At 45.5% G+C, this 20,876-nt stretch overlaps 1 protein-coding gene across 1 annotated transcript in view; it reads left to right on the forward strand.

The window, feature by feature from the left end:
- phlpp2 (PH domain and leucine rich repeat protein phosphatase 2) overlaps positions 1 to 20,876 on the forward strand; it is a 122,263-nt gene that overhangs the window by 65,356 nt on the left and 36,031 nt on the right. Inside the window, exons 9-13 of the mRNA XM_060940804.1 lie at positions 14,816 to 15,018; positions 15,107 to 15,167; positions 15,629 to 15,724; positions 16,369 to 16,524; positions 17,933 to 18,133. Coding sequence (XP_060796787.1) covers positions 14,816 to 15,018; positions 15,107 to 15,167; positions 15,629 to 15,724; positions 16,369 to 16,524; positions 17,933 to 18,133 — 717 coding nt within the window. The remainder of the gene's footprint in view (positions 1 to 14,815; positions 15,019 to 15,106; positions 15,168 to 15,628; positions 15,725 to 16,368; positions 16,525 to 17,932; positions 18,134 to 20,876) is intronic.

Raw genomic sequence — 20,876 nt, forward strand, 5'->3', positions numbered from 1 at the left:
TCACTGGTTTTCGAGGGGGTTCATTTGAAAGCGGTAGGCGAGATGTCAGGAAAGAAAAGAAAGCTGGACATTCGCAGCTATTTTTCAAAAAACAAACAACCAATCAGAATTCAGACACATTCTGTTGCCAAGTAAAATTGTTACCTTTCAACGTGTCAAAAAAAGTTCGAGCCCTCGTCCTGATTTACCGTAAGCTCAATCACACATCAGCTTAAACTAGCATTCTAAAACTAATTAAAGATCCCACAGAAGAGAGCCGACTCCCCCTGCCAGCCTCATGGAACGCAGTGTTTAAGGCTCCGGATGGGTTTTACTTCCATTTATGAGGGAAAGGAACATACACACTCCCGACAGTCAGTGCGCTATTCGCTTGTAAAACACATTTGCAAACTGGTAGAATGAGTTAATCATCACATGCAAGATTTGTAATTAATCAAATGAATTGCATATTATTATTCATGATTTACTACAGTTCTGAACTTCAAATTTTAAAATTCTGGCCTTTGGAGAGATGATGGAGACTCTTTTGGTGGAACACAACGGAGCAAAATATTGCGACCCTCTGATGTTGACGCCACTGGGGGTTGGCACTGGGTTTATGTCCCCACCAATGTTAATACCAAAGCTACGCCCTCATTTCATCTCATCTCATCTCATTATCTCTAGCCGCTTTATCCTTCTACAGGGTCGCAGGCAAGCTGGAGCCTATCCCAGCTGACTACGGGCGAAAGGCGGGGTACACCCTGGACAAGTCGCCAGGTCATCACAGGGCTGACACATAGACACAGACAACCATTCACACCTACGGTCAATTTAGAGTCACCAGTTAACCTAACCTGCATGTCTTTGGACTGTGGGGGAAACCGGAGCACCCGGAGGAAACCCACGCGGACACGGGGAGAACATGCAAACTCCGCACAGAAAGGCCCTCGCCAGCCCCGGGGCTCGAACCCAGGACCTTCTTGCTGTGAGGCGACAGCGCTAACCACTACACCACCGTGCCGCCAGCTACGCCCTTGACGTAAATATATAATCTTAAGTTAATAGATGTAGAAATCTGACAATGTTACAGGTTGTTTTATATATACACTCTGTGTATATTATATTATATAGAAGCGAGTGTTTTACGCCACTTGTATTTTTCATCTGAGCTCCATCCGGGACATGGAGAACCAAAACTGGGACATAAATCTCTATCTGTGACTCGTGAGGAAATCGATGAGTGAGTTGTTTTGATAAATTTGGGGACTTTTTGTTTGTGAACGTGTCGATACCATACAAAGAAAATTCACACGTTGGCTTGAAGATATGAAGTTTATCATCTCGTGTTGAAAAACTCGCATTTTTCAGACGAAATACATCACGGATCTGAGGGACATATTTAAATAATATTGGCTGGCTTTTTTTCATGGTCTATGTCACGGTTTGGCTCTGAACCATGACAAAAATGGAGACAACACGAGGGGTAACAATAATAATAAATAATTTATTTACAAAAGGTAGATCTACAAAGTAAAATAACAATAAAGAAAAACAAAAACGGGCGACACGGTGGTGTAGTGGTTAGCGCTGTCGCCTCACAGCAAGACGGTCCGGGTTCGAGCCCCGTGGCCGGCGAGGGCCTTTCTGTGCGGAGTTTGCATGTTCTCCCCGTGTCCGCGTGGGTTTCCTCCGGGTGCTCCGGTTTCCCCCACAGTCCAAAGACATGCGGGTTAGGTTAACTGGTGACGGTTTCCCCCACAGTCCAAAGACATGCGGGTTAGGTTAACTGGTGACTCTAAATTGAGCGTAGGTGTGAGTGTGAATGGTTGTCTGTGTCTATGTGTCAGCCCTGTGATGACCTGGCGACTTGTCCAGGGTGTACCCCGCCTTTCGCCCGTAGTCAGCTGGGATAGGCTCCAGCTTGCCTGCGACCCTGTAGAACAGGATAAAGCGGCTAGAGATAATGAGATGAGATGAAAAACAAAAATGCCTCAGCCATCGCTCTGGCCTGCTGCAGCACAAGCCACCCAGACAGCTCTCACAGGCGGAGTGAGCGGGGAAAGAAGAGACCATGACACTCCAGCAAACTGGACTATAAAGGTACACCAGGCCCAGGTGTAACAATCAGTCTAAATGCCTGTAACACACAAGACAAAGGACAGGGACCCCTAGTGCCCCGGTGGAGCCCTGCAGTCTAATAGGGCAATGGCAATGGCACCCATGATAGAGGGGCTGTGACATACCCCCTCCCATAAGAGCAGGGTTCCCACTGGGCACTCAAAACTCAAGGGTTAACAAAACCCACCCCGATCATGAAACATTTTTCCCCCTCACAGAAATACAATAAAAAAAGAAAGTTTATACTACCTGGCGTTTAATTGTGCAAAACTCACCAACCTAGAAAAGGTTTCACAAAGCCACCCTACCATCTGCACCCAACTACCCAGCAACCCCGGCGCCTGGGGAAGCAAAGTTTAAGAATAGAAAGGGAAAGGGACAGAGGACTTGGAAAACAACAATTTCAAGGACATACTGCCCTTGACAGAGCATCGGCTACAGTATTTTCTGTGCCTTTAATATGGCGGATATCCAAAGAATAGGATTGTAAAAACAGAAACCAACGCATCAGTCTTCATTTGGGACAAGGCAAAGAATGAAGAAAAGTGATGGAATTGTGGTCCATGTAGACCACCAGAGGAAAACCAGAATCAACATAAACATCAAAGTATTGTAACGCCCACACCAAAAAGAAGAAATCTCTCTGGCTCTGGCAGTCAAAGGGACTTGCCAGTAGCCTTTGAGCAAATCAAACTTACTAACAAACTGAGCAGCCCCCACCTGGTCAACACAGTCCTCCATCCGAGGAAGGGGGTATGCATCAGGTTTGGTGACCAAATTAACTTTGCGGTAATCTGTGCAGAATCTGGGGCTTCCCTCAGCTTTATCAATGAGCAAACAAGGTGACGCCCAACTAGAAAGGGAAGGCTGAGCAATATTATTCTCAAGCATGTATTTAACTTCATTCTCCATCACGCATCTTTTTTCATCAGATACCCTGTAGAAACGCTGTCGAATTGGCTGAGAATCACCTACATCAACGTCACGCTCAATTAGGTGTGTACGAGTTGGGACATCACTAAATAAACAAATATTCCCTAATAATTTATTCCCAAATAATCCCTAATAGATTAGGGATAAAATTAGCTCATGTTTTAAGTCGTTCAAATTCTGTAAAGCTGCTTTGCGACAATGTTTATTGTTAAAAGCGCTATACAAATAAACTTGATTTTATTTGATTAATAAGAGCAGACAATTGAGCAGAACGCTCCGGGGACAGATGCCCAAGTATGGACTCAAGGCTAGACAATGTTTCAGAGTTCCTGAGCCTACCCCGCAACCCACTCTCATCAGGTGCAGTCACACCATCATCATCCAGCACAGCCAGACTGCTAGACACATACCCTCTCACTGTATCTGCCATTAACACTGGATTAGCAGTCTGCTGCTGGGCATTCCCTCCCCCTACAGAAGACTGCCACACGGTTGTAATATGGCTTCAGTAGGTTAATGTGGCACAGCTGAGTTTTCCTCCTACGCCCTGGAGTCTGAAGCAGATAATTTAAGTCAGAGATTTGACGGAGTACAGTAAAGGGGCCATGAAATTTAGCTTGAAAAGGGGAACCAATAACAGGTAGTAAGGCTAGAACCTGGTCACCTGGGCAAAACTGACGAACCTCAGACTTACGATTGTATAGCTGTTTCATTTTAACCTGGGAGGAGGCCAGCCTCTCCTTAGCCAACTCACCAGCCAATGCCAGAAACCATTGATGTAATGGATCAAATTCTGTGGAGGTTCAGATAAAGTCACAGAGTCACAAAGTACAGGTGCTGGTCATATAATTAGAATATCATGAAAAAGTTGATTTATTTCAGTAATTCCATTCAAAAAGTGAAACTTGTATATTATATTCATTCATTACACACAGACTGATATATTTCAAATCTTTATTTCTTTTAATTTTGATGATTATAACTGACAACTAATGAAAACCCCAAATTCAGTATCTCAGAAAATTAGAATATTACTTAAGACCAATACAAAAAAAGGATTTTTAGAAATGTATGAACATGAAAAGTATGAGCATGTACAGCACTCAATACTTAGTTGGGGCTCCTTTTGCCTGAATTACTGCAGCAATGCGGCGTGGCATGGAGTCGATCAGTCTGTGGCACTGCTCAGGTGTTATGAGAGCCCAGGTTGCTCTGATAGTGGCCTTCAGCTCTTCTGCATTGTTGGGTCTGGCGTATCACATCTTCCTCTTCACAATACCCCATAGATTTTCTATGGGGTTAAGGTCAGGCGAGTTTGCTGGCCAATTAAAAACAGGGATACCATAGTCCTTAAACCAGGTACTGGTAGCTTTGGCACTGTGTGCAGGTGCCAAGTCCTGTTGGAAAATGAAATCTGCATCTCCATAAAGTTGGTCAGCAGGAGAAGTGCTCTAAAACTTCCTGGTAGATGGCTGCGTTGACCTTGGACCTCAGAAAACACAGTGGACCAACACCAGCAGATGACATGGCACCCCAAACCATCACTGACTGTGGAAACTTTACACTGGACCTCAAGCAACGTGGATTCTGTGCCTCTCCTCTCTTCCTCCAGACTCTGGGACCTTGATTTCCAAAGGAAATGCAAAATTTACTTTCATCAGAGAACATAACTTTGGACCACTCAGCAGCAGTCCAGTCCTTTTTGTCTCTAGCCCAGGCGAGACGCTTCTGACGCTGTCTCTTGTTCAAGAGTGGCTTGACACAAGGAATGCGACAGCTGAAACCCGTGTCTTGCATACGTCTGTGCGTGGTGGTTCTTGAAGCACTGACTCCAGCTGCAGTCCACTCTTTGTGAATCTCCCCCACATTTTTGAATGGGTTTTGTTTCACAATCCTCTCCAGGGTGCGGTTATCCCTATTGCTTGTACACTTTTTTCTACCACATCTTTTCCTTCTTTTTGCCTTTCTATTAATGTGCTTGGACACAGAGCTCTGTGAACAGCCAGCCTTTTTAGCAATGACCTTTTGTGTCTTGCCCTCCTTGTGCAAGGTGTCAATGGTCGTCTTTTGGACAACTGTCAAGTCAGCAGTCTTCCCCATGATTGTGTCGCCTACAGACCGAGACTGAGAGACCATTTAAAGGCCTTTGCAGGTGTTTTGAGTTAATTAGCTGATTAGACTGTGGCACCAGGTGTCTTCAATATTGAACCTTTTCACAATATTCTAATTTTCTGAGATGCTGAATTTGGGGTTTTCATTAGTTGTCAGTTATAATCATCAAAATTAAAAGAAATAAACACTTGAAATATATCAGTCTGTGTGTGATGAATGAATATAATATACAAGTTTCACTTTTTGAATGGAATTACTGAAATAAATCAACTTTTTCATGATATTCTAATTGTATGACCAGCACCTGTATATCCAGAGGCCCACACACAGTATGCCCAAACACCAGTTCATTTGGGCTGAAACCAGTGCTCTCTTGAACAACCTGTCTAGCTGCTAACAGCAACCAGGGCAACCCCTGTTCCCAATCTTGCTGAAGCTCAACACAATAACTACGCAACATAGACTTCAGGGTTTGATGAAACCTCTCCAGTGCCCCCTGACTTTGTGCATGATATGCCGAAGCCTGGTTATGTTTCACTCGGAGCTGCTTTAACACCTGAGAAAACAAATGTGATGAAAAATTTGAACCCTGATCACTCTGAATCCCAAAGATGGCAATAAACTGTGTACGTGCCTTAACCACTGACTTAGTAGTAATAGTACAAAGTGGATATGCAGCAGGATATCTAGTGCTCTGACACATCACAGTTAACATGTATTTACTTCCTGACTTAGATTGAGGCAAGGGGCCAACACAGTCGATTATGAGATGTTCAAAAGGTTGTGCTAATGCAGGAATGGGAGCGAGAGGAACTGGCTTAATGACCTGATTGGGCTTTCCTGTGACCTGACATATGTGACATGTTTTAATATACTGAGAAACATCCCGCTTCAACTTTGGCCAAAAGAAATACCTCATAACGTATTCATAGGTCTTTCGGATGCCAAGATGTCCTAATTGATCATGTGATGTTCTCAGTACTTCTTGACGAAACTTTTCTGGGAGCACAATCTGGAAAACGGGATTCCCCACAAAATTCTCCCCCAGTGGAGCCCATTTCCTTACCAACAGCCCACCTTGCAAAATGTATCCTTTGACAGCACTCTTTCCATCAACCTCCGACAGCACTTGATCAAACAGCTCACCAAGGGCAGGATCAGCCTGCTGCTAGTTCACTGCGTGACACAGACAAAAAAAAAGACCCTGGCACAGACACAGCAAAATCCACATCCCCCTTAACACAGCTCTGCTCCGGCTTCAGCTCAGACTGCGCATGACCCATAGCACGGGTAACAGCACAAGCTGTAAATACATGAGGAAAGTTCTGTGAGTTAGTGTCAGGCATATCCAAAACAGGAGAAGTGGTTACAATGGGAGATGGTAAATCAGCCCATACCCGACTACCCACCAAGCTGTTACCTAAAAGGATATGCACCCCTTCGATAGGCAGAGCAGGTTGGACACCCATAGACACTTCACCATGAACTAAACCACAGTCAAGTACAAACTTATGTACTGGAACAGACAACACATTCAGCCCCATGCCTCGCATCAAAATCATGTCCCCTGTATCAGAACTCTGAGAAAATGGCAACACAGAGCTTACCACAAATGAATCAAATGTACCCGTATCCCTCAGTATTTTAACCGATACCTTAGCATCATCTCCCACTAGTGATGCGTAACCGTCAGACAGAAATGCTGAGAAATCTGGTCGCTCCAGAACACCATCAAAAGCCTTCTCCTGCTGACAAGGAAAAACAGAGGGAGACACAGGCCGAGCACAGGGAATATCAACATCGGGAGTGTCAACGGATGTAGTTCTAACTGGAACAGCCAGGGCATTAGGTTTAACCTGTCCAAAAACAGTATTCTTAACAGTTAACTTAACTGGGCATTCAGCTTTCCAATATCCCCTACTTTTACAGTAGTTGCATATCTTATTTGGATCAAATGATGGTGGACCCTTAGCAGCCCTGTTCAACTTACCCTGATGAATCTTCATAACATCATCCCAACGCTTACTTGCCTGGAATCTATGGAAGCCATCAGTGTCATCATGGGCTCTGTGTACACGCTCACGGTGTGTTAATACGGTACATATTCATCAACCAGGGTGGCAGCCTCAGCAGCAGTCTTCACCTTGTGTTCACTTAAATAAGTAGCTATGCGACCTGGAACTGAGTTTTTAAATTGCTCCAAAACAATTAAGTCACACAGTGTCTCGTATGACTGAACCTCTAGAGAAGAACACCACCGATTAAAGTGCGTTGTTAAATTCCTGGCGAATTCCATATGCGTCTGCCTACCAGTTTTCTCCCAGTTTCTGAATTTTAAACGGTAAGCTTCAGGAACTAATTCGAATGCTTTTAACACCGCTGCCTTCACTGATGCATAAACTCGACTTTCGACTACAGTGAGAGCAGAATAGGCTTCTTGAGCTCTACCTTTTCCACCAAAGCAGTTCCAGGGCTGGTTCGGGGCCAGTGCTTAGTTTGGAACCGGCTTTTCTGTTTCCACTGACAAAGAACTGGCTCTGGGGCCAGAAAAACCGGTTCCAGGCTAGCACCAGCTCTTTGCTGGGCCAGAGGAAAGAACCACTTATGTCAGCGGGGGGGCGGAGTTGTTAAGACCAACAACAATAACAAGACCGCGAAAGATCGCCATTTTTAAGCGACGAGAAGCAGCAGGGGCGGCACGGTGGTGTAGTGGTTAGCGCTGTCGCCTCACAGCAAGAAGGTCCAGGTTTGAGCCCCGTGGCCGGCGAGGGCCTTTCTGTGCGGAGTTTGCATGTTCTCCCCGTGTCCACGTGGGTTTCCTCCGGGTGCTCCGGTTTCCCCCACAGTCCAAAGACATGCAGGTTAGGTTAACTGGTGACTCTAAATTGAGCGTAGGTGTGAATGTGAGTGTGAATGGTTGTCTGTGTCTATGTGTCAGCCCTGTGATGACCTGGCGACTTGTCCAGGGTGTACCCCGCCTTTCGCCCGTAGTCAACTGGGATAGGCTCCAGCTTGCCTGCGACCCTGTAGAACAGGATAAAGCGGCTACAGATAATGAGCTGAGAAGCAGCAGCTGTACAAATGCGAAGTCATCCATTATTATTGTTGTTGTTGCTTCTTCCATTTTGTTTTTGCCTCGATATTCGCGCCAAGGTTTATGCAAACGTAGCGACGTAACTGACGTATACAGCGACGTAATGATGTGGCTTCCCTTAGCACCGCGAGCTATGGAAAAGCAAACTGGTTCTCAGCTGGCTCGCAAGTTGAACGAGTTGTGAACCAGCACCGGCCCTGGCCCCGAACCAGCCCTGGAACTGATTTGGTGGAAAAGGGGTACCAGTCAACATACACTGCAATAGTAAAGTGCGCTCAGCATCAAACCAACGCCTGTCAACTGCTACTCGTTCAAACAGGGAGAAAAAAGTATCTGGGTCATGCTCAGAAAACGGTGGAACCAAGCGCAAATTAGTTCTAATATCAAAAGTACGCACTGAAGAATCATGCCCACTATTACCAAGCTGGCGCACACGCTGCTCAAGTTCCAGCCTCCTTACCTCCTGCTGTCTCATTTCAAGCTCAAGCTCCAGCAATTGTTTGCGTTGCTCAAACGTTAAACCTGTGCTTTCTGCAGATGGACTCACAGGCGCACTCGCAGCAGCTGCCTCTGAACCACCAGAATCAGGTTGCACTACAATTTTAAGAACCCCCGCTTCAAGCAACTTCTCTTTTAAAATACGTTTGATGTTTTCCTTCATCCGCTTATCCCTGACATCTACTTCGTAATGCTCTGCTAATTCAATTATTTCCTCACGAGAAAACAGCTCTAAGAACGCCATTGACGGAGTACTCAAATTCCTGCACAGATGCCATTATTAACGTGAACAAAAAGTATACTAACCTGCCCAACCACGGTGGTGTAGTGGTTAGCGCTGTTGCCTCACGGCAAGAAGGTCCGGGTTCGAGCCCCGTGGCCGGCGAGGGCCTTTCTGTGCGGAGTTTGCATGTTCTCCCCGTGTCCGCGTGGGTTTCCTCCGGGTGCTCCGGTTTCCCCCACAGTCCAAAGACATGCAGGTTAGGTTAACTGGTGACTCTAAATTGAGCGTAGGTGTGAATGTGAGTGTGAATGGTTGTCTGTGTCTATGTGTCAGCCCTGTGATGACCTGGCGACTTGTCCAGGGTGTACCCCGCCTTTCGCCCGTAGTCAGCTGGGATAGGATCCAGCTCGCCTGCGACCCTGTGGAACAGGATAAAGCGGCTAGAGATAATGAGATGAGATGAACCTGCCCAACTCGAAGACTGATACAAATCACGAAACACACACGTTATAGGCCTACTAAACCGACTGCAACTAAAGCTCCGATAGCTCGTCTACAGTCAAATACCACAGTCCTGTCCCTCTAACTACCTAACCAAAAATAACTAACTTACCCGCTAGCTCTTCAGGTGCTCGGCGGTGGGTACTAACACCATATACCGCAAGCCTGGTGTCACGGTCTGATCATGCGCTGGTATAAATTTACCATGTGCAGACTGATTTTTTTTTCCCCCGGTCAACTTCCGGGAAGTCTAAATTTACCATTTCTTGCTGCGATTTTGTACCGAGCATTTCAACACATTTGTGGACTAATAGAACGCGAATTGTGACTACAATTGTGAGATTTGATTATCAGTAGACAAGCTGTTGAATATGGATGAGGAAACAATCATTTCCCAGTCACAAAATGAAGATCAGCAAAACACACAGTCCAAAGAGGCACGAGACCAGCGAGTCGCCATTTTCAAAAGAAAGATGACCCAACTTACCTTCTGGAAAGTTACAAACTGGAAAGTACTCCAGTGACACTGACAAGAAAGACCACTGAAACATCAGCTGATCAGCCTACTTAGTGCATAAACTGGAACTAAAACACAGGTCATTCATTCATTCATTCATTCATTCATTCATCAAGATAAAGTGAAAATAATTTATTTGTGGATCAAGTATGAATGTAAATCCCATATCATACTGGGCTGATAAATTCTGACTAGGTCCAATGACAGCAGTCTAATTATACCTGACACAATAACTATATTATAATCATGATGAGTCTCACTCAAACAAATCAATATTCATCAAGGTCAAGTGGAAATAATTTATTTGTGGATCAAGTATGATCATACACTACCGTTCAAAAGTTTGGGGTCACCCAGACAATTTTGTGTTTTCCATGAAAAGTCACACTTTTATTTACCACCATTAGTTGTAAAATGAATAGAAAATATAGTCAAGGCATTTTTCTGGCCACTTTGAGCATTTAATTGACCCCACAAATGTGATGCTCCAGAAACACAATCTGCTCAAAGGAAGGTCAGTTTTATAGCTTCTCTAAAGAGCTCAACTGTTTTCAGCTGTGCTAACATGATTGTACAAGGGTTTTCTAATCATCCATTAGCCTTCTGAGGCAATGAGCAAACACATTGTACCATTAGAACACTGGAGTGAGAGTTGCTGGAAATGGGCCTCTATACACCTATGGAGATATTGCACCAAAAACCAGACATTTGCAGCTAGAATAGTCATTTAGCACATTAGCAATGTATAGAGTGGATTTCTGATTAGTTTAAAGTCATCTTCATTGAAAAGAACAGTGCTTTTCTTTCAAAAATAAGGACATTTCAAAGTGACCCCAAACTTTTGAACGGTAGTGTAAATCTCCTATCATATTGGGCTGGTAAATTCTGACTAGGCCCAATGACAGCAGTCTAATTATACCAAGTTGGTAAATTTGAGAGAATAACTAAATTATTATAATCATGAGGAGTCTTACTTAAACAAATCAATATTCATCAAGATAAAGTGTAAATAATTCAAGTATGAACATGAACATAAATCTCGTATTAGGCTGGTAAATTCAGACTAGGCCCAATTATACCAAGTTGGTAATTTTATACTGTGGTAAGGTTAGATCGTGGCTGCTACAGTATAAATTTACCTGGTGAATTCAGACTGGTGGTAAATTCAGACCGTGACACCAGTTGGCAACCAGCAGTTGGTGAACCCCCCCCCCCCCCCCCCCCCCCCCCCCCACAGCCTCGGCTGTGCTCCCAAGTAATCACTCAAACCACCGATAACGCCACACTACAAACCACCCCCCAGGATGAACTCCAAAAGGAATTCACCCCTACACCTAACAGGGACCGGACAGTGATTAACAATAACTGCACAACAAGCCCTGGAACCCAGTTACAAACAAATAAGCCTATCGCCAAACAACTAACTGGCAATACAAACTCTGCACAATCATATTTATTCACCAGATAATATAACAGACTGATGCAAGGCTGACACTTGCACGATTCCGTGGCACGCATTGGCATGACTCGAGTCGTGCCAGTGCGCAAACTAGTCGTAAACTGGCGTGAAGTGTGCGTAAACCCGTCGTGACTGCGTGCCATGTCGGGACGAGAATTTTGAAATGTTCAAAATTTTGGTCACGACAAAATTTCGCGACCGGGTCGTGAACTATGCGCAAACTGTTCGTGATCTCGTCGTGAACTCGTCGGGACAATGCGGGAGGATGTGTGCCAGTGCGTGGAAGTGCACGCCATGCCACGACTGTCACGAACTGCCACGAATAGTTCACGAACAGCTCACGTCGAGTTCACGAGTAGTTCACGACATGTTCACGAATTGGTGCGCGTCGCAGCGTGGCCGTGCCTTCCCACTGACACGGTCACGCATTGATGGCACGAGCAGTTCACGACTAGTTTACGCACTTCACAAACAGTTTGCGCATGGCACGAGCAGTTCACGACGAGTTCACGAGCAGTTCAAGACTACTGCGCGACAGTGGCGCTCGCGTCGGTGCGGGGGTATATATAGGGCTTCCCGGACACTTCTCGCCATTCCAGAGATCACCAGCGAGGAGACAACTTATATCACAGAGACAACATGCCTAAAAAAACAAAGCATCTTCTCTTTTCTGCAATGATTGTGTCTCTGGTATTCAGCATGTTGTCTCTTCCACAGCCAATTCAAAAATGACCAGGGGTTGGGGAGACCCCCTTTTTATATGGCGTGCCCAAGTCGGCACGACACCGTCCGAATTGCGCAAACTCGTCGTGCCAATGCGGGAAGTGCGTAAACTATGCGCAAACTATGCGTGAACTCGTCGTGCCAGTTCGTGAATGTGGACGGGCACGCATTCGTGAACTCGTCGTGAACTATGCGTGAACTAGTCGTGAACAGTGCGGGAGCCTCCCAGTTCGTGCCCCAAAATGGCACGACTTGCCACGACAAAATCGTGGCCAAAAGTCGTGCAAGTGTCAGCCTTGCATCACTCATACCAAAAATAACAGTACAGAAAACTTTTACTTACCCTCTCAATATGTCCCCACAAACAAACAGCTACACGTGTTTTCCTGAACAACGCTACAGCTGACCGGCTACTGTGTGCTAACATCACGCGGCCTATGATAGAGGGGCCGTGACATCTATCAGATATATTCCATTCAGCAAGCATGATACTGAACGAGTATAAGACGAGTAGCTGAATGGAATATATCTGATAGACCATGAAAAAAAGCCAGCCAATATTATTATTATTATTATTATTATTATTACACATACACATTCCTTTCAGGTGTTCGACGCGTCTTTCTCTTTCAAAATTCTCTCAAAAGCTTCCATATTTAACGAAGCAAACCTGGCGGCCATGTTTGTTTACAAATTGTCCCAGTCGCTCACTCACTAGCGTGGAAGTTTTGCGTCTCTGACATGTGACGTCATGTTGTCTTGGCAACCATGCAATATCGTAAACCATATTCAACGCTCATTCTCCACTGGGTAGAGTGACGTAATACACGTAGGATAAGCGATATGCTAACAATATTGCATGCTATCAAACCAAATGAATGAAACCCGCTAGAAGGGAATAGAACACGTTTTTATTCCATCGAAAAAGTGTCCTGTATGGATAATAATCACTGATATTTCACTCCGATGACATCACTCGTAGTGTTTTCCCGCTGACTAGATGCGCGTTGTCAAAATGGTGAACCTGTTCAAAATTAAAATTCTTTTTATTAACTTGCTTTTTTTTGTGGATGTGTCCGTATAATATAATAAGCGGCAAAGTTTGTTTGTCTTGAGCTAACGTCACCATTTCTCGACAGATTTTCACCAAATTTGGCAGTTAAGTCCAGGGGTGACCCGGAATTTTGCAGATATAAGCAAAATTCATGTATGGGTCCCAGGGAGGTCCCTGGGGGGCACAACATCCACCCCCTCCCTCAATGCCTTTCACGTTACATTTATCAACACAAACTCTTGACAGATCTTCACTAAACTTGGCACGTACATACAGGAGATGGCCACGATTTGGCAGAACTCAGAAATTCCATATTTGGGCCCCAGGAGGTCCCTGGTGGGCCCCTGGGTGGTGGATGCTTAGATTTTTGTTTGTCTTGGGTTAACATATTGTATATCACATACTAAAAAATTACATCCAAGCGTCAAACACCCCCCCTCCCACCCGGGCAACGCCCAGGTAACCTGCTAGTATAATATAAAGAATATTACACAGTGGCGGCACGGTGGTGTAGTGGTTAGCGCTGTCGCCTCACAGCAAGAAGGTCCGGGTTCGAGCCCCGTGGCCGGCGAGGGCCTTTCTGTGCGGAGTTTGCATGTTCTCCCCGTGTCTGCGTGGGTTTCCTCCGGGTGCTCCGGTTTCCCCCACAGTCCAAAGACATGCAGGTTAGGTTAACTGGTGACTCTAAATTGAGCGTAGGTGTGAATGTGAGTGTGAATGGTTGTCTATGTGTCAGCCCTGTGATGACCTGGCGACTTGTCCAGGGTGTACCCCGCCTTTCGCCCGTAGTCAGCTGGGATAGGCTCCAGCTTGCCTGCGACCCTGTAGAAGGATAAAGCGGCTACAGATAATGAGATGAGATATTACACAGTGGTGCAAAGATATGAAGTTTATCTTCTCGTGTTGAAAAATATTTTCACTCGTTTATTTCACTCACTCATGATATAAACGTTCACCACTCGAAGATAAACTTCATATCTTCGCGCAACTGTCTAATATCCTCTGTATATTTATACATAAAAGAAAACTCATCAGTGTAATTTACTGCATGAATTTCATGACATGTAAGTGTAGTGTGTATTGCAGCCTGCAAGTGTGGGAAAAAATTCCTGATGTCATGGAAAAAGTCATGGAATTTTTTGTTGACCAAAGAGTAAGAACCCTGAAAATGTTTACTTCTTAATTTTTTATTGGATTAAATTCTATTAATGAAAAAATATACATTTTAGAATATTACGTTAATCTTTTCCGTTTTTCTAATTTTTAAATTTCCTGTAACGCTGGCAGCTCGTTAGCCAAGCTGTATATCATGACGCGCATCATGTATCGTCTACAAGTATCGTGATTTGATATTTTTGTCACATCACCTACCCCTCACCCTGAGAACACTGTGTGTCTCCAATCCATCGATCGGCATGTTTTTAGGGAGTTGAGAAGAAGAAGGAGAACCAACATGAGGAGAGAACATGTGGAACTCCATTCAGCTCTGGAGATGTGATGTGGCAATGCAACCCGCCCTTAGACTGTCAAATATCACAACAAAAAACCCCTCAAATGTCATGATGCCTCCCGTAGTGTTCTCACGTGTACGCTTCTTTCAGGCTAAACGGACTCCGCAGTGTGAAAAGCGAGACTCTGGAGCCCATAAAGCAGCTCATCCAGCTGGACCTGAGGGACAACCGGCTGACCGAACTGGACCTGAGCGCCGCCTGTAACCTGGACACTCTGCACTGCGAGCGCAACCAGCTGGAAGCGCTCACGCTCAGCGGCTTCACGCTGCGCAGCCTGTACGCGAGCAACAACCGTGAGTACTGGCGTCTCACACACACACACACACACACAGTAAGCGAATACATAGGGTGTGTTATATTGTCTAAAATTTTCTTTCGCAGGTTTGTCTACAATCAGCATCTATCCAGTTCCTAATCAGCTCACGTTCATGGACGTATCCTGGTGAGTTCACATGTAGTGTATAATTAACACGAACAAGTGTTAGTTGGGCGGCACGGTGGTGTAGTGGTTAGCGCTGTCGCCTCACAGCAAGAAGGTCCGGGTTCGAGCCCCGTGGCCGGCGAGGGCCTTTCTGTGCGGAGTTTGCATGTTCTCCCCGTGTCCGCGTGGGTTTCCTCCGGGTGCTCTGGTTTCCCCCACAGTCCAAAGACATGCAGGTTAGGTTAACTGGTGACTCTAAATTGAGCGTAGGTGTGAATGTGAGTGTGAATGGTTGTCTGTGTCTATGTGTCAGCCCTGTGATGACCTGGCGACTTGTCCAGGGTGTACCCCGCCTTTCGCCCGTAGTCAGCTGGGATAGGCTCCAGCTTGCCTGCGACCCTGTAGAACAGGATAAAGCGGCTACAGATGATGAGATGAGATCTGTTCAACATTTTTTTTGTTTGTTTTTTATATCGGGACAGGAATGTTCTGGAATACCTGCCCGACTGGCTGTGTGACAGCAGAAAGCTCGAGGTGCTGGACGTCTCCTACAACCTGCTGTTGGAGCTGCCGGCCAGGTCGGTGACGTGTTTAAACTTTTATTCCTCCGTCTGTCCTGAGGCGCAGCAGTCAGACCTCTGTGCAAGTCTGTTAGAGTCCGTCGTATTATTGCATCGTGTTAATGTGATTTCCATCGGCTGTGATAAGAGCGGGAGACACCGCTGCAGACGATGAGGTCACTCTGGTCGAGTTGTGAAGATAAAAATATCAGCAGCGTCATGGAAGGCTCTGTGGATGGAGCAATACCACGGGTGGAGCTGAATATCACGTGGATATTTATCAGTGCTTGGGGACTTTTATCTCATAATGCCACGTTTATTCCCCACTTCTTTTTTTCCCTCCCCATCTGTTATATTCAAATGAACGGGGCGGGGTTATCTCACAAATTCAGGCCAATATAGATTCATATGGATAAATGTGGCATTATGAAATTAAAACTATTGATTGATTGATTGATTGATTGAACTATATTGACTCACATTGATATTTATTTATATATTTATTTTCCATTGACTCAAAGTCAATGCTTTGCAAAATGAAAGCGTTTCCGGTTCAGAAGTGGTCGGACCACGAGTGTGTTCGCTGTGTTCGTGTGGACGAGCCTGAGTCTCAGGAGTGATGAAGGTGACATGGCGTCTGTGTCCTCTCTGTGTTTCATTAGACTGCTCAGTGGTCTGAGTCTGAGGAAGCTGCTGGCTGGCAGTAACTCGTTGCAGCGTGTTCCTGAGTTACTCGATCACGTCCCTCTGGAGAGCCTCGATCTGCAGCACAACAGACTCACTGAGCTCCCGGAGAGCTTCTTCTCCAAGGCCTTAAAGTAGGTCTCACTCTCTCTGTCTGTCTTCATCCCTGTTTCTCTCCCACTCTCTCTCTCTCCCTCTCTTTTCCCCTCCCCCTTCCTCCCTGTCTCTCTCTCCCTCCCTCCCTCTCTCTCCCCATCTCTCTCCCTCTTTCCCTCTCTCTTCCCCTCCCCGTCTCTCTCCCTCCCATCCCTCTCTCTCTCTTCCCTTCCCTCTTTCTCCATCTCCCTCTCTCTCTCCCACTCTCTTCCCTCCCTGTTTCTCCATCTCTCTCTCCCTCTCTCTCTGTCTCCTGCTCTCTTCCCCTCCCCATCCCTCCCTCTCTCGCTCTCCCCTCCCTCTTTCTCCATCTCTCTCTCTCTCCCTGTCTCACTCCCTCTCTCCCTCTTTCTCTCCATCCCCCTCCCTCCCTCTCTCTCTCCCTGTCTGTCTCTCCCCTCCCTCTTTCTCTATCTCTCCCTCTCTCTTTCCCTCCTCCTCCCTCTCTCCCTCCCCATCTCTCTCCCTCTCTCTTCCCCTCCCCATCCCTCTCTCTCCTGCTCTCTTCCCCTCCCTCTCTCTCCATCTCTCGCTCCCTCTCTGTCTCCCACTCTCTTCCCCTCCCCATACCTCCCTCTCTCGCTCTCCCCCTCCCTCTTTCTCCATCTATCTCTCTCCCCGTCTCGCTCCCTCTCTCCCTCTTTCTTTCCCTCTCTCTCTCCTCCTCCCGCTTTCTCCATCTCTCCCTCTTTCTTTCCCTCCCCGTCTCTCTCCCTCCCCATCTCTCTCCCTCTCTCTTTCCCTCCCTCTTTCTCCATCTCTCTCCCTCTCTCTCTCTCCCTCTCTCTGTCCCTGTGTCTTTCTCTCATCCTCTCTCATCATCTCTCCCCCTTTCCCCCCTCTCTAACAGTACCCTACAGAAAGTGGAGAGAGGACGCTGTACCTTTCTGCCACTGGAAAGGTTTAATCCACTTTGGAGCAGCTGCAGTGGGTTCTCCTGTGTTAGCGTGGGAAAGGAAGCAGGCGTGGGGTGTAGTGGTGTAATACGAGCACACAGAAGTAATTTCCTGTGGGCGAGGTCATCATTCAGTCAGCCTTTACGGGACCGAATCTTTAATAATGTTGTCTCAAGCAGCATCAAGTCTTTTAGAGCATCTTCTCTTCTTTAGCTGGGAGATTTTTTTTCGATAAGCGTCTTCATTCCATTAAGCGATGCGAGTCTATCGATTTCCTGTCCCTATCCTCTCTCATCCAGTTCATCCTGAGATCACTGATGAGAAGTTGCTATATTACAGCCTTTATTGCAGGGAACTCAGCAGTTTATATTCGATTTGGAATTGTCTCTCCATTAATCTCACTCATTATGATCATGCTGGATATTCGGACAATAGAAAGATATTTTTAAACATATTCAATAACAGCATTTTTTTTAATCTCCTCTCCCAGTTTAAAATACCTGAATGTGTCCGCCAACATGCTGGAGACAATCCCACCGAGTAGCCAAACTGAGGAGAGCCTCAGCACCCTCCAGGAGCTCTACCTCACCAGGAACAACCTGACCGAGAACTGCGCCGCCCTGCTGGTAGGACACCAGAATCTACGGGTTTTGCACGTGGCCTATAACCAGCTGCTGTCTTTCCCTGCAAGGTATCACCGACTCTGTAATCAACAAAGTGCGTTCTCAGAAACTGTTCGGATGAAAAAACAAAACAAAACAGATTTTAATGCCTATTTCTAAAATCACAAATGGTCCAGGAACATCTCTGCACCTTTACGCTCTGTTCAAATGCCAAGATCTATGAATATGCATTATTATTATACATGAATATGCAAATTAGGAAGTGCTCTGCACCCCCTCCCTCCATCTCAAACAACCTGATGTCACAGATATTAGCTCACACTTTAGTCACATGACTGTGATTTCAATATCAGTCTCAATTTCGATTTCATTCATTCATTCGTCTTTAGTAACGTGATAAAAAAGAAAGATGGCAGGAGGACATGGGGGCGTTTCCTTATTTGCATATTTATGTATGATTTTCAGTGTGGGAAATCAGGAATTTTAAGCAGACTTTCACAGAACAGGCGAGTCTGAAATGTTGTCTGTCCGTCTAAATTTGAGCCTGTCCGAATGACGGGCCAAAAGCCCAGAATAATGTGGCCGAGGGTCTCTAGGGCGGGCCCCAAAAGCTGAACGGCTTTAGATGCCTGGAGATGCTTCTCAGCTATTTCCAGGCACATTTTTGTGATCTTCAAAGGCCAAATTACACTCAACATTGGTTGCTAATTACACTACAAATTGAATCTAATTTACAAGGAAATGTCAGAAGATTCAAGAAAAACATGCTTAAGGTTCCACCCAAGAAAACAGTAGCACACACGGGTCAGTTCCATGTCTAGAAAAAAGTATGGGGGGGGTAAGGATGTTCTAGGTGGTTACAACTTACTTGGACTCATATACAGGTACTATACTGTAATAACACTCATGAAACATTATGTCAGCAATGACTATTTTTATACCGTATTCATAATAAGAATTACACTACCGTTCAAAAGTTTGGGGTCACTTTGAAATGTCCTTATTTTTGAAAGAAAAGCACTGTTCTTTTCAATGAAGATCACTTTAAACTAATCAGAAATCCACTCTATACATTGCTAATGTGGTAAATGACTATTCTAGCTGCAAATGTCTGGTTTTTGGTGCAATATCTCCATAGGTGTATAGAGGCCCATTTCCAGCAACTCTCACTCCAGTGTTCTAATGGTACAATGTGTTTGCTCATTGCCTCAGAAGGCTAATGGATGATTAGAAAACCCTTGTACAATCATGTTAGCACAGCTGAAAACAGTTGAGCTCTTTAGAGAAGCTATAAAACTGACCTTCCTTTGAGCAGATTGAGGTGGGGTTTACATTAGACCGTATCAGCGGATCATCAGATTAACGTTTTTAAAACGATTAGTGTGCACACAGCAACACCAATACACGATTCGCGTGCACACAGCAACGCCAATACACGGATACGCTCGGCTCCGCAGGCATCCTGCGCTCCAAATCACTCCGCCCTGAACAGCGAGTGCCCTCTGGAGGGTGCGCACTCCGGCCTTGCGCAGCTCACAGAGCGCGCGAGTGGAGTGCACGAGCTGTGATTCGGGACTGAGCCGCTGTGTGTGTGATCCCAGTGCATGTCGGGCATGCGCGTCACTTACCACTTGCAAGTGGAAGGATGGCAAGCCTAAAGACAATCATAACTACACAATGGGCAGTATTTGCATCAGTATTTGCAGTATTTTCATACTTTTATACTCTTTAATGAAAGGTGATACAAGGCGGAAGTCCGCGCTGTTTTTCAGCAGTCGCGTCACATGACCAACGCCAGCGAATCAGGAAGGTGGATGTCACAGTGACGTTGTCCAATGACGACGCCAGCTAGAGCTCAGCACAGCGTATCGGCGTATCCGCGTATTCTCAATGTTTACACAGCACCGGACCAGACACAATCTGGATTGAATACGTGGACCCTGGCGAATTCCCGTTTCCCGGCATTTCCAGGCGTTTTAATGTAAACGGACAGTGCATCCGCGAAGAAAACGAGACAGATACGGTCTAATGTAAACTTGGCCTGAGTTTCTGGAGCATCACATTTGTGGGGTCGATTAAATGCTCAAAATGGCCAGAAAAATGTCGTGACTATATTTTCTATTCATTTTACAACTTATGGTGGGAAATAAAAGTGTGACTTTTCATGGAAAACATAAAATTGTCTGGGTGACCCCAAACTTTTGAACAGTAGTGTATAAGAAATTGAGTCATTAACAATATAGTTATTCTTATTAAGTCTTATTAAGTTAAGTTTGAGGACGAGATTCCAAGTAACTTTGTCACAAAATGACTTTTAAAATGACTCAAAACTAGACATGGTCATATCATTTGGCATTCAGACTAAAATCTGCGGGACTAGAACTTGGAAAATAGAATAAAATAAAAACTCGATTAAAATATAAATCTACATCCTACAAAGCATATGACCGTGACTGTCATTCTTGTCTGTGAAGATTCTCAATCATCCAGGTCATAGTAAACTGTGGGTGGTAGAAATGGGCAACTGGACTTGCTTGAAGATTCAGAATCAGAATCAGAATTCTGATGACCAGCTCATCTAAGGTGTCGTTGAGGCATCATGTTGGTGTGGGTCACTGGAGGCTGGGTGTGAATGGCGAGTCATTAGGGTGATCAAAGGATTGCCCGTTAGGGTGATCAATGGCAAGCTGACTCTCTCTGTCCTCCTGTGAGTCACCGAAAACAGCTGGGTCCTGGCGTACACCCAGCCGTCTGGGAAGAGTGTCCAAGACCGCATTGTAGATGGTTGATAAATGATGTCTTAGACCCCCA

Source organism: Neoarius graeffei, chromosome 15 (genome assembly GCF_027579695.1).
Source record: "Neoarius graeffei isolate fNeoGra1 chromosome 15, fNeoGra1.pri, whole genome shotgun sequence".
In the NCBI taxonomy this organism is placed as follows: domain Eukaryota; kingdom Metazoa; phylum Chordata; class Actinopteri; order Siluriformes; family Ariidae; genus Neoarius; species Neoarius graeffei.